At 37.1% G+C, this 15,262-nt stretch overlaps 1 protein-coding gene across 1 annotated transcript in view; it reads left to right on the top strand.

The window, feature by feature from the left end:
• cep112 (centrosomal protein 112) overlaps positions 1–15,262 on the top strand; it is a 313,987-nt gene that overhangs the window by 290,470 nt on the left and 8,255 nt on the right. The window contains exon 25 of the mRNA XM_056454261.1: positions 5,978–6,079. Within this exon, the coding sequence (XP_056310236.1) occupies positions 5,978–6,079 (102 nt within the window). The remainder of the gene's footprint in view (positions 1–5,977; positions 6,080–15,262) is intronic.

The following is a 15,262-nucleotide window of genomic DNA, read 5'->3' as shown; positions in this document are numbered from 1 at the left end:
CACTTTGATTAGTTTCTCTAAAACACCCCTATAACATTAGGTTCCCACCACCATGTTTGATAGTTGGGATGGCGTTCTCAGGGTTGGAGGCTTCTTCTTTTTATGCCAAATGAAAGCATGTATTATATGCACTTTGCTAAATATGCTGTGTGGTTTTTAAATATCGCATTTCTATGTGGGGTTACAGGTTTCCAGTATTTCTTTAAAAAACACATTGTTAGGACGAAAATTATTATGGAAGTCAATGGTTACAGGTTTCCAACTTTGTTCAAATGAACTTATTTTGTGTTCTACAGAATAAAGGAACTTTTAAGATTTCGAAAAAAAAAATTAGATTTTTTTTTTTTGGGGGGGGGGGGGGTGTGAACTATTTTTTTAAAATCACTATTTCACAAAGGCCATTGTTTTTCAGTCATCAAATGGAAAGGCTTATTATGATCATTTTCAGCATTTGTTTTTGTACCAAGTTTTTCCAATTGTCTCTGAAGTACATTGATTGACGCTTCATCTCAGTGAGGTTAGGGTTTATCAAATAAAGAGTAGAGCAGTAAAAAAACATTTGGTGAAGAGGCAGAGGCCTGGTCTACGGCTCACTGTGAGAAAAAAAAAGAAGAGAGCGCTGTGTTCAGATAATGTATACTCTTCCTCTTTGAAGTGGCTTCCAATCCTTTCATTGTACCCTGAAAGATTAATTACAGAAAGCCAGAACAATCAGTTAAATCCACAACAGGAAAATTATTTTAGGAAAAGCAATCATCTTTCTTGTTGCGCCTCTGTTTCCTCAGAGAAGACAAAAATGAAGACATATTTTAACTTAAGACGGTGGGCAGAGCCTTTATTTTTTATATTTTCAAAAATTGTTATTGCTATTATGACACAAAATTATTAGTTTATCCATAAATAAAAATTCTGTCATTAATTACTTTCCCTCATGTCATGTTCATTCCTCTTTGGAGCACAAATATGATAAATAAAAATATTTTACTTGAAATCCAACAACTCTCTCTTCCTGCATTGAAAGCAATGGTCCTGAGACATTCAAAGTCTAGAACAGGAACCAAAAACCAGTCAAACCAGTCCATGTAACGTCAGTGGATCAATTGTAACCATATGAAGCTCCAAGAACACATTTATGCACCAAAAAATTTGTAAAAATTATTCTCTTTAGCCGTATTAGGTCAGGGTGTGTACTATGGGCAGTATGACATATTGCCATTTGTTTCAGCAGTCTTGTAATCACAAACTGGGAACTGACACAGCTGAAAAGAGGATATTGGTGAACATGAGTGGAAGTAATTAGAGGGATAGTTCACTCACTTACTCAATTGGTTATAAACCTTTATGACTTTCTTTTTTCTACTGAACTCAAAGGAAGATATTTAAAGAAAGCTGAAAACCTGTAACCATTGACTTCCATACACTGTTTTTTTTCTGCTTGTTTAAACTGTTTTTTTCAAGAGTTCACACTTAGATATTGTTTGACAACTGTTAGCAGGTTTGGCATGCTGTCCCGGGAGAGAACCCTGAGCTCGGAGATAGTTGAGCCCAGGGCTCCCGCCTGGTCCATAGAGAATGTGAGGGGAGTATGAGATCAGGTGGTTCTCGAGAGCTCCCCGTGGTAAAGGAGGAAAGGAGGAGAAGGGGTGGATGGGGGTTTCTTCTGAAAAACAAAGATAAGGGAGTAGTTCTAGCTAGGCTGCTTATAGTGAGTTGGATCAATCTGATTGGCTAACTAATGTAGATGAGTGGCCAGCTGCAGTAAATCATATCACGTGCTCCTCTCGAAATTAGTTTGTGAAACTTCACAATGAGTGGAAACAACACAGTTCTTGAGATTTTTTCGGGGACAACTTAATTTTCTTATGTTCAATTCACTTCAACTTGTTAAGTTATCTTAATACAGATTTGCTTTGGAACAACATGAACGAATCATGTGGAACCCTGCATTTTTTACAGTGTAGTAGGAAAAACAAATACTATGGAAGTCAATGGTTACATGTTTTCAGCCTTCTTTAAAATATCTTCCTTTCAGCCAGACAGGTTTGGAACTAGTAAAGGGTGAGTAAATGGTGACAGAATGTTTAGTTTTAGGTGAACTATTCCATTAATGACAGAATTTTAATTTCTGGGGGGAACTAACTCAGAGTTTACAGTGAGTACACTTAATGTTTTTACAAATGTAAGTGATCTGAACGTCATACAAATTAACTTTCAAAAAGTTCTACAATTAAGTTTCTTCAGCTAATTCGAATCAAAAAATTTAAACAAGCAGCAAAACTGTTACATTTGGTTTGATTGCAAGGAAAATATATAAAGTGTAATATTGCCTTACCAGGTCTGATTCCAACACAAAGCCACAGTACAGATTTAGAAGCCATTGAAGTGAAAGCTGCTGCTCTCTGTATCATTTTCACATTCTCACATTCATTTATGAATTATAAAAAGCATATTTTACAATATTTGATCACAAAATACATTCACCCACGCATAGATCCTTGCCTCAGAGAAATCAGGAAAGTGGTTTTAAGTAACAAAGCGACACCAGGTATAAACTTTAATAGGTGTAAATTTGCCTCCCTTATCTGCTTGTAATCTGTAGATAGACCCCTTCTTTAAACCGAAACCCAGACCCCTGAAGTCAAGACAAGAAATTGTTTTACACCTACATGACATAAGACAGTCTATCTAGGATGGTGAACATCAAGGAAGTCTGACACATTTCTGTTTCTGAAGTTTTGGTTTATTTTCCTCATGTAATGTTTCCATAAGCGTTACGTTTCAGATATTTTTCATGGCCAAATCTTAGTTTTTAGATATCAGGTTTTTGTCTGTATGCAAAAATAAATACATAGAAAACATTTGTTGTATGGATATAGACATGACTCTCCCTGTGCGTTTCACATGAGGAGAATTTCTACAACAAAAGATACATTTCGGCACATGAAGTTATTCAGTCATTTGTTTAAATGTGTGTTCAAAACACCTGTATCAGTTTGGGACAAACTACAAACTAACATTTTCCACACCTACCAAAAGAAGAAAATTCATCAGCCAAAAATATTCTACTGGCCTTTAAACATGTCTGCAAATACAGGAAATTATTACCACTGCAATGGATATTCATATATTTGTTTTATTATTATTTATTTGTTCTATAGCTTTTCTGTTGTTGTTTATTTTACTGAATATATTAACTTTACTTTTATATGACTTGAATTAAAGATTCATCAAATCAGCCAACTCTGTTACATGTTTTAACACAAGCCATTGTGTTATTCTCAGTATAAAATTCAAGCCAGTCGATCTTAGATCCATCATCTCTCGCTAAAAAGCAGAGAACCATCAGCTTGCTCACCATCACCATGGTTCAGTTTCAACCCAGGCTCATTGTGAGAACGTAGTCCCGGGGACGTTTCTGGAGACCGCGAAATACGTAGCCGGGGGTACGTACGGCTGCATTTCATTTTTTTAAGCGAACGCTGCGGGGTGGTGTGACGCCGTTCCCTTCGGCGCTTGCCGCTCGCCTCCGTGTGGAGGGCTTTCCCGCTGCAACCAGTTTGTCCGGTTAGCTCTTCGTGTACTCTGGCGAACTCGAGGCGCAGAGAGGGGCTGACCACGACGACGACCGGGTTCGAGTCCGGGGAAGAGCGGTTCCAGAAATCAGGTAAGAAAACAAAAACAAAATCCAAAAAATGAAGCGAACAAGTTCGTCACAGGGTGAGAATGTGGTCAAAATCCGAAAACGTGGTAAAAATCAGACGAGGGCTTTTCTTTTTCTGGACGGCTTTTGTGAATCGTCGTTGGTTGGGTTTAGGGACGGAGGAGGGTGGGTCAGCCCGCCGATTGGCCGGTCGCACGGTCAATCATTCTGTCGTCCAGGCAGACAGGCGGAAGGTCGTTCGACAGCGGCCTCTAGCGGGTTTACGCGAGAACGGCGCGGGAAAAAGCACGCACAGCGGCCTCTCGCGGACTCGCAAAAAACAAAAACTGCAAAAATACGTACCTCCCGGGACGTATTTTGCCGTCTCCAGAAACGTCCCCGGGACTACGTTCTCAGAATGAGCCTGGGTTGTTCAGTTGGTTGGAGTGACCCCTGGTCACCACTTTCTCAGATTGCGCAGAATAAACGACCTAATAAAAAAAAATAAACAAAAGTTAATCATCCAAAACGAAGCAGCTATGTCTCAGTTAAAAGTTATTAGAACCGAGTCTAGAAAGACAGTCATTTGCTGCTCGAAAAGTATCTGTCCGTATGTATCCCATTATTTGATTCGCTTTTGTCATCAATGACAGAATAGCCAAACACAATCACAATGATTGCCTAGGTTACAAACAGTCAATCTTCTTTAAAAACTGTGGTCACACTTTATTTTGATGGTCCATTTGTTGAATTTAAGTTACATTGCATCTACATGCCAACTAATTCTCGATAGAATATAAGTAGACTGTTCGGTTGGGGTTAGGGTTAGTGTTGACATGTACTTACAAAGTTTCTTATCGTAAGTTAAGTGTCTGTTGAAGGAGCAGATATATCAACAGATATTAAACAGACAGTCTACTAATACTCAAATGGAACATCAAAATAAGGTGTTACCCTGGATTGGACCCCCTTTTGCCTTCAGAACTGCCTTAATCCTTCATGGCATAGATTCAACAAGATACTGGAAATATTCTTCAGAGATTTTGGTCCATATTGACATGATAGCATCACGCAGTTGCTGCAGATTTGTCGGCTGCACATCATCATGCGAATCTCCCATTCCACCACATCCCAAAGTTGCTCTATTGGATGGAGAACTGGGGACTGTGGTGGTCATTTGAGTACAGTGAACTCATTGTCATGTTCAAGAAACCAGTCTGAGATTATTTATGACATAGGCAGATGGGTACACTGTGGTCATAAAGGGATGGACATGGTCAGCAATGTTTTTCCAATCTTCTGTGTCCAATTTTGGTGAACCTGTGTGAATTGTAGCCTCAGTTTCCTGTTTTTAGCTGACAGGAGTGGCACCCGGTGTGGTCTTCTGCTGCTGTAGCCCATCCGCTTCAAGGTTTGATTTGTTGTGTGTTCAGAGGTTCTCTTCTGCAGACCTCGGTTGTAACGAGTGGTTATTTGGGTTACTGTTGCCTTTATCAGCTTGAACCAGTCTGGCCATTCTCCTCTGACATCAACAAGCCATTTGCGCCCACAGAACTGCCGCTCACTGGATATTTGGTCTTTTTCAGACCATTCTCTGTAAACCCTAGAGATGGATGAAAATCCCAGTAGATCAGCAGTTTCTGAAATACTCAGACCAGCCCGTTTGGCACCAACAACTATACCACGTTCAGTCATACCCCATTCTGATGCTCAGTTTGAAATGCAGCCGTTTCTCTTGACCATGTCTACATGTCTAAATGCATTGAGTTGCTGCCATGTGATTGGCTGATTAGAAATTAATAATATATTAATATTAATAATAATTATTATTAATATTAATATTATAAATATATATATATATATATATATATATATATATATATATATATATATATATATATATATTTAACAGTATTCTCATTTGGCGCATGGTGAATGTTAATTTTAGACACTGAATATAAAGGTGCAAAAAATAAATGTATATTCTGACTGGTCGGCCTCAGCAAAAAAAATATTACACTTTGACTCTCTCAAAGCCCTTCTAGATGTGTTTTGTCTGTACAAAGAGTCCACTACATTTTGTGCTTCCCATTTTGTGTGTTGACAAAAACAGTCTCTCTGCTGTAATGTGTGGAGGGAGAGGGGAGATCTATCTGACCAAACTTGCCTAAGTCGTATGTTCAGTGTATATTTGGCAAATGCTAGACATACAGGCTTAGTTTGCGGTACTCTTGCCGCAGCTATAGTTTACCGAGGACTGACCACGGTGTTTGACATCTTTATGATTCTCATTATTGCAAGGCATGTTTTAAACTCTTCTCCTCTTTCCTCCTGCAGATCACACATGTTCGTCAGGAGTGTGACCAGAAGATCAAAGGCCTGATGCCTGCAGAGCTGCAGCAGGAGCTGGAGGACACCATCACCTCGCTCAAGTCCCAGGTGATCAAACAAATACACACTCCACAGGAGTTCCCACTGGACACACACACATGTATGTTGAGTCTTAACATTTATTTTTATAACACGGGTCAGCAAAGCCACCAACACAGACACATCTGGACATTGCATCATCTCATGTACAGTTGAAGTCAGAATTATTAGCCCCCCTGTTTATTTTTTCCCCAATTTCTGTTTAGCGGAGAGAAGATTTTTATTCAGCACATTTCTAAACATAATAGTTTAATAACTCATCTCTAATAACTGATTTATTTTATCTTTGCCATGATGACAGTAATAATATTTGACTAGATATTTTTCAAGACACTTCTATACAGCGTAAAGTGACATTTAAAGGCTTAACTAGGTTAATTAGGTTAACTAGGCAGGTTAGGGTAATTAGGCAAGTTATTGTATAATGATGGCTTGTTCTGTAGACTCTTGAAAAAAAATAGATGAAAGGGGCTAATAATTTTGACCTTAAAATGGGCTATAAAAAATTAAAAACTGCTTTTATTCTAGCCAAAATAAAACAAATAAGACTTTCTCCAGAAGAAAAAATATTATCAGACATACTGTGAAAATTTCCTTGCTCTGTTAAACATCATTTGACAAATATTTAAAGAAGAAACAAATTCAAAGGGGGGCTAATAATTCTGACTTCAACTGTACATGGGCTCAGCTGATTCATAAACATGCCTGGATCACTTCTATTCTATTCAGACAAAATTATTAGCCGTCCTGTGAGATTGTAATTCTTTGTAAAGTAAATACAGCTTTTCATTATTAGTTCATGTTAACTCGCAGTGCATTGACTAATGTTTATCAAGCACAGCATTGGATTTTAGTCATGTTTTATAAACAAATTTCGGGAGGAGCACGCGCAGAAGTTTCAGTATCAAATACGTCATTGACAATTATTCTATTATCCAATCAGTTCTTGACCAAACCCCTATATATACCCAAGCTGTCTTACCTGCAGCATCTTACGACTTTAGCATCCCTCCACCACCCCGTCACCTCACCTCTTAAGCATTACAATCCCGGGGGGAGCGTTCTGGGGCCGGGCTAGATACTTCGCTCGAATCCCTATTCCTCTCTGTTTCCTGATAAGAGGAATAACTCGAGTTTGGGTGTCTTCCCCGAGCTCAGAGCCCTCTCCCCGGACAGCACGCCAAATACGCTTTATTCTGAAACTATTGCAAGTGTGAACTCGTGAAATGATTCATTAGCAATTGTTGAACTATATTTCGTAAATTTTGTGCAAGTTTTGTTTATTGTTAGCTCATGTTAGTAAATACATTAACTGACATTAACTACATGTCCCGTAGTGTAAGATGTCACTAATAACGTCTTTAGGCCTCGTTTACACTAATATATTTTCGTTTTAAAACACATACGTTTTGCTACAGTTAAGTAATCCGTCCACACTACGCCGGAATTTTCGAGCACTGAAAATGGAGCATTTTACAAACGCTGAAGAGGCCGTTTTCATTTTAAAATGCTGCTGCTCTGTGTTAGTGTGGATGGGGGAAAACAGAGACATCTTAAAGCGTTTTTTTCCTCAATATTAAGTAGCCTACACACAGTTCAGTCTTACATCCTCTCCTTGTAAGTTTGATATGTAAAACAAACTCCAGAGGACACATTGGGTAAATCTTCAAAGGGAACAGTGTACTTTATAACCCTGTCACCCTGGCTTTGTTTCACTATCTTAACAATAAAATTTAAAACATGATATAAGGAACTGCCTATTTTTATTTTAATATTAGCAACTTAACAGACACCAAAAATGTTGAGGCATCATGTAGCTAGATATTTATATGACCGTCATCTTCATGCATATTTATAAAAAAAAGAGCCTATAACATTACTGCCTTCTTTAATTTTCATTGAAAATGCAAAACATACCCTCTCTCTTTTATTGAATATCAGTTTTAATAATCAATAATGGCCGAAATAAAAGTGTAATGTACAGTTGAAGTCAGAATTATTAGCCCACCAGATTTTTTTTTTTTTCTTTTTAAAATATTTCCCAAATGATGTTTAACAGAACAAGGAAATTTTCACAAATATAAATACCCCTTTATTAACCATAGGCTGTTAAGCAAACAGTAATATGCAAGTTGACGTATGATGTAATCTAGCGACTTTTTGGGCAGAGCTTAGCGCCTTTTCATTGAAAATAGTTGACAACAGTGCCTTCTGCCACTTTTCCAAATGGTCAACTAAAAGCCATGTTATCATTTGTTGCTTTTATAACAGGGATCGATGACAAGACTTTTGTCAGGTAGTATATGGCACATTACAGATAAATAGGAAAACCAAAGAGGAGAGTAATAAGAGAGGGCACTGAGCTGATAATGGAAAATAAGAAGGACAAATGTTCGACAGGAAGCACATGGCATACAGAAACAAACTTAAAATGCTATATTCTGACACCAAACCTGACAATATACAAACACCTGGCCAATAAAAACTCATAAATCAGGTAATTAAAAAGATAGAAATCAAAAGCACATGATAAAGGAATGAATACTGAACTTACAGCAACGTACAGACAAAACATGGAACATAAAAATATTATTTGTATGTAATTTATTTATTTTTTATTTTTATTTATTTATTTTTTTATATTATTTTATTTATTATTAATTTATTTTTATTTTTTCTATTTTCTATTTATTTATTTAGTTAATTAGATGTTTTATTTATTTTTTATTATTTATTAATTTTATTTATTTAGTTATGTTGGTTATTTTTTAAATGTATTTTTTATTTTATTTATTTATTTTTATTTAGTTAGTTATTTTGTTTATTTGTTTATTTTTTATTGTATTTTTTATTAATTTTTAAAAATTATTTTTTTTTTTTACTTTATTTATTTTATTTATTTCATTTACTAATTTATTAATTAATTTAAAAAAATGTATGCCCAGATACAGACAATGGGCCAAAAGCAAACCACAGACTCTAAGCTCAACAGACAAGACACTGGCAAAGCTGCATGCTTACACACGGAAAAGATAACACCATTTGTCAGGGTTTTATCACCATATAGAAAGTAAGACCAACCAGAATTGCAGATGGCAGATTTTGCAACTACTTACCAAATATATTTACAACCAATTCAATTTCAATTATATTTCAATTTCAACCACATAAAATAGTTCAAAGCACATTTAATTAGATGGTTTTCATAGTGTTAAAGCTTATGTTGATTAATGTGTTGAACAAAAAAGCAATTAAACTCTGCCTACTGACCTAACATGTGATTATGATGCAAACAATACACAAAAACAGGGTATTTACACTTTGCTACATTGTACCAAACAATGGAATATGAATGAAATTATTGCCAGCCACATCATATTTATTCGACTGCATTCCTGTTAGCATATAAGTTGCATTAAACATGGGTTTGTTTATTCAATAGCAGGTCCAATGCATTTGGCCAATTGCAGTCTTTATTTGTACTTTATCAACATTATTAAAACACAAGTGAACAGAATGCAGTTATTTAAAAACGATGAAAAATTGAATGAAAAATGCGTACCCTGAGAAATGCTAGGCTGTATAATTATTGCAAACTTACATAGGACAAGCAGATCAGAGGATGGTTGGATGTATGGATGTGTGAAGCAAAACCATAAAGAAACCTCATGTCACTCCAAGTCTCTTCGCCGGATTCCAGTTCCTTCTAATCATATTCAAAACACAAAAGCCAGTGGTTTGCCCTGCTTCACGTTTAATGCTTCATCAAACAGCCCACCCCAGGCTGGCTACAATTAGCTAATTCTGACCACACAACCCTCCCTTTTCTCCACATGAAGAGTTCCCGTTGTCCAGATCATAGAACTTCAAATCTTTGTCCCGTAGTGGTGGAACCAACTCCCGAAAGCTATGAGAACAACTAACACCCCAACCACATCTAAACAAAGTCTGAAGACTCAGCTAGTCTGGACCTCACACACTAAAAACATACATGCTTAAAAAAAAATACAAGCTCACTGGGAATGATTGAGTCAGGCTACAGTTCTGTACAACTGCACTTACAGAATGTGTAGATCCATTTCATTAGATGTTGCTACAACACAAATTATGATTAATGGCTGATTAATAAAGTATTTTTGTGTAATTTGTTATGACCTCAACTTTAATTGGAGTGCATCATTTGTAATATGTTTTGACGTCTGCTTAATCGGCTATAGGAAGAGCTCTGATACAAGTCTTGTGACACACAAGTCACGATACTCAAATAATGATCAAAGTCTCTTAGAAGCAGCCGAACAGGCTAATATGATATGCATTTCGCTTTAACAAATGCCTTTTTGTCACGTTATTCATGCCGTTGATTAGGTTTAGCGTAGGGTTAAGTGTGCCATGAGTATTTTGCCATGATACTTATGTCAACCAACATAATGAAATGTTGCTGGTATTGCACACACATTTAAATTTACCTGAGAAAATCCTCACACTTCCATTTTTTCGACCATTTTCCACATTTTTTTTTCACATTTCACTTTATATCCATTATTAAACATGCCACAAGCATCACAATATAATTTTGCAAAGTGGATTAAGCAGGTCAAAGGACTTCAAATGTCTTTATTCTATTCTATTCTCTTTAAAAAATTGTCAAATCAGAGCAGATTTCATGCTCTAAAATAATTATATATATATATATATATATATATATATATATATATATATATATATATATATATATATATATATCTAAATGTGCTGTTAACTTGAATTTTTTCCCAGATGTCAGTAAAACTAAAGCAATGCATACATGCAAAGAGGATTTTATTTAGAAATTAAGTTGTGTTTAATAAAATGAAATGACACAGGGAGAAAGTGTTGAAGACATGAAGAAAGGCATGTGCAAAAAGACATGGAAAGCCCAGACAGCAGCTGAAATCTCTCAGTATTTAAATAGCAAGCCTGCCCCTTGTCAGAGTACAATAATATAAGCTGCTTTACTCCAACACCTACATTATCAGATGATGAAGGTGAAACCATGGTCATTTCAGCAGGATAGTGATCCCAAAAACAGCCAAGGAAACTCAATTGATTTCAGAAAAGAAAGTAAAGCTGCTAGGATGGCTCAGCCAATCACCTGACTTGAATCCAAAAGAAATTAAGAACTAAAGATTATGGCTGATAGATGGGACTTACTGAACCATCAAAAGAAGTTTTACTTTATTGAACTATGGTAATAAATCACTCTTGAGCAATGCTTGCAACTCCATTCTCCATACAATAAGCCTCTTGAAGTCATTATGTACAGTTGAAGTCAGAATTATTAGCCCCCTGTTTATTTTTTCCCCAATTTCTGTTTAAAGGAGAGATTTTTTTCAACACATTTCAAACATAATAGTTTTAATAACTCATCTCTAATAACGGATTTATTTTATCTTTGCCATGATGACAGTAAATCATATTTGACTAGATATTTTTTCAAGACACTTCTATACAGCGTAAAGTGACATTTAAAGGCTTAACTAGGTTAATTAGGTTAACTAGGCAGGTTAGGGTAATTAGGCAAGTTATTGTATAACGATGGTTTGTTCTGTAGAATAAATATATAAATATATGTAGAAAAAATATATAACTTAGAGGGGCTAATAATTTTGACCTTAAAAAAAAACCTTAAATTTAAAACTGCTTTTATTCTAGCCGAAATAAAACAAATAAGACTTTCTCCAGAAGAAAAAATATTATCAGACATACTGTGAAAATTTCCTTGCTCTGTTAATTATTGTTTGGGAAATATTCAAAAATAAAAAAATTCAAAGGGGGGCTAATAATTCTGACTTCAACTGTATGTAGTCGAGTATAAAATACATTTCAATAGTTCAGTACCTTCTCCGTAGAACTAATATTTTAGTTTTTGTTTTGTTTTACAAAAATCTGGGTCAATTTCATGTCAACAGCGCCTTTTGGAAATTTTTAACAGTTAACAAATTTGTAATATTTAACAAGAAAATCTATGACGTGTTTAATATTTATTTTACCCGCTGTATATATGTTCCTCAATACCTTTGTTTTTCAGTTTAATATTTAAACTTCTTTATGTGAAAATACACTTGGCAATGCAAAATGAAGAAGTTCAGTCCAGTTGAGATACTGAAAAAAACTAAATGGATTCTTAAAACAAGAACAAATGCACTTTATTGCCAAAAGTTTTGTGACATCTGCCTTTACATGCACATACATTTCAAAGACATCAGAATCTTAATCTGCTGAGTTTAATATGGAGTTGACCCACACACTGCAGGCTTTAAGCCTGGTTTATACCGGGCTCAAGTGATCGGTGTGACCCACAGCGCATACAACGCGTGTAGCTGTGCATTCATACTTCTGTGCACTGTTTCTGTTGCTCTGCAATAACACTTCCGAAACGCTAGTTGTGTCGAGCTTTGTGTCAAGTTTCTTCGCTGGTGTTTTGTTTTTTCTGAACGCTGCCTTTATGTGCAAGTGGTTCAAACTCGCTCATTTTGAGGCAGGAACCGGCGGGCGTGCAACAACTTTAACCATAAGGTAAACACAAAACAAAACTTTCCATCCGGAGCTCCTTCATAGCACTCCACACTTGTAAACAATCGCTCCATAGGGCTGCCGCGGCTTTCGGTCCCGCCCACACTCGTCAGCGCTTCCAAGCCGACCAATCACAGAGTTTGCACTATGAGTCGTTGCGACGTGTAGGTACATTTTTTAAGAGGTGCGTGTCAGCAAGTGCTATGCGTCCACGTGTAGGCCGCACCGTAGCTTACGTGTGCACTTGACGCAGAAGTATCAATCAGCCTTTAGGGTTAGGAGTGTATTTATTGGAAAAAGCCTGGCTATCAGTCTCCGCTCTCATTAATCCTAAATGTGTTCAGTCAGGTTGAGATCAGGACTCTGTGCAGGCCAGTCCAGTTCCTCCACACCAAAGTCTACACCAAGCTCATCCATGGCTTTATGGACCTAGCTTTGAAGACTGGTGCACAGAGAAAAAGGGGTCATTCTAAAACCAATTCCACATAGTTGAGATCATGAGATGTCTGAAGCATTAAGAGTTATTATCACTGGAATTAAGGGGCCAAGCCGAGTCCCTGGAAACAACCTCACCCCATAATCCTGTCCACCAACTTTTTTCACTTGGCACAATGCAGTCAGGCAAATATCATTCTATTGGCAATCGTCAAACCCAGACTCCTCAGATTGGCAGACGGTGAAGCTGTGGCACATCTCCACTGCTTTAGAGTCCGGTGACGGCCTTCGTTACACCACTGCTTCCCATGCTTTGCGTTGCACTTGTAAGTCTTGGATGCAGCTTCTCAGCCATGGAACCCCAACTTATAAAGCTCTTTATGCACAGTTCATGAGCTAATCTGAAGGCCACGTGCATTTGGAGGTCTGTTGCTGTTGATTGATTTTACAGTACATGGCCTAACATTTAATGGTTGCGTTGATGTTCCCAATTGCTTCCACTTTGTTATAATATCACTAACAGATGACCATGCAATATTTAGTAGTGAGGGAATTTCACAAATGAAATTACTACACAGGTGGCATTCTATCACAGTACCATGACTGAATTCACTGAGCTCCTGAGAGCGATCAAAAGAGTTTGCATGCCTGGTGCTTTATTTCAACTGTGGCCATGGAAGTGACTGGAACACCTGAATTTAATGACTTGGATGGATGTCCCAAAATCTTTGGCAATAAAATGTATCTATTAATGTGATGTGAATATTTATTTTCTGTCAGATTTTTCTGACTCTACTGGCAGATATTTGTACTTGTTTAGTCATTAGTCATAAGTAGGCCAACACAGAATCTGCGTGCGCAGAAATCCGCAGATTTCCGCAGATTTTCAGTCCATCATTGAGTCTGTTTATTTACTTGCGTAAATGTGCATGAATTGATATTTATTCAATTTTTACAACCCAGGCTCATTCTGAGAACGTAGTCCCGTGGACGTTTCTGGAGACCGCGAAATACGTAGCCGGGGGTACGTCCGGCTGCATTTCATTTTTTTAAGCGAACGCTGCGGGGCGGTGTGACGCCGTTCCTTTCGGCGCTTGCCGGCCGGCCGCTCGCCTCCGTGTGGAGGGCTTTCCCGCTGCAACCAGTTTGTCCGGTTAGCTCTTCGTGTACTTTGGCGGACTCGAGGCGCAGAGAGGGGCCGACCACGACGACGACCGGGTTCAAGTCTGGGAAAGAGCGGTTCCAGAAATCAGGTGAGAAAACAAAATCCAAAAAATAAAGCGAACCAGTTCGTCACAGGGATAGAATGTGGTCAAAGTCCGAAAATGTGGTAAAAATCAGACGAGGGCTTTTCTTTTTCTGGACGGCTTTTGTGAATTGTCGTTGGTTGGGTTTAGGGACAGAGGAGGGTGGGTCGCCCGATTGGCCGGTCGCACGGTCAATCATTCTGTCGTCCAGGAAGGTCGTTCGACAGCGGCCTCTAGCGGGTTTACGTGAGGACGGCGCGGATTCGCGAAAACAAAAACTGCAAAAATACGTACCTCCCGGGACGTATTTCGCGGTCTCCAGAAACGTCCTCGGGACTACGTTCTCAGAATGAGCCTGGGTTGAATTTTTTTTATTTCATTTCAGTAATAATATTGACTAATATGAAAGTGTTCATTTGATTTATTTAGAATACAGTTTGTAAAGTAATATTTTCTGTCTTTTAGTAGGAATATTAAATACTTGATTTGTTTACCAAATGAGTGGATCTAGAAGGATTTGCATTGTGAACTTTAAATACAATTTAAAAAGCTATTATTTTTTTATTTCATATATTAAGTTTTAGTTACTGTATGATACTCCCAAAATCATTCCACATAAATCCACAGATTTTTTTACAAAATTCTCAGCAGAAATAACAAAAAACGTTTACAGATTCTGTCTGGCCCTAGTCATAAGCTTGCTTCATTTTGATCAATTTCACAGAGAGCATTGGCTTCTTATCTCATGTAATTTAGCTTGATTAAATAATATTTAGCTTGTTTTTTATTTACACTGAGACAAAAATAAACCTAAGAAATAAACAACGTTTTGTTTTTTGCAGTGCGTTCCAGTTTTTGGGAGCAGTTATTAAAACCGCAAGCTGTTTATGCAAAAAAATAATAATTAAATAGTAATTGAGATTGATGCAATGCATTTCAAACTGTTGCTACAACAACT

The sequence above is a fragment of the Danio aesculapii genome, chromosome 3, assembly GCF_903798145.1.
Source record: "Danio aesculapii chromosome 3, fDanAes4.1, whole genome shotgun sequence".
NCBI lineage: Eukaryota > Metazoa > Chordata > Actinopteri > Cypriniformes > Danionidae > Danio > Danio aesculapii.
This window is presented reverse-complemented; position numbering and strand designations above follow the sequence as displayed.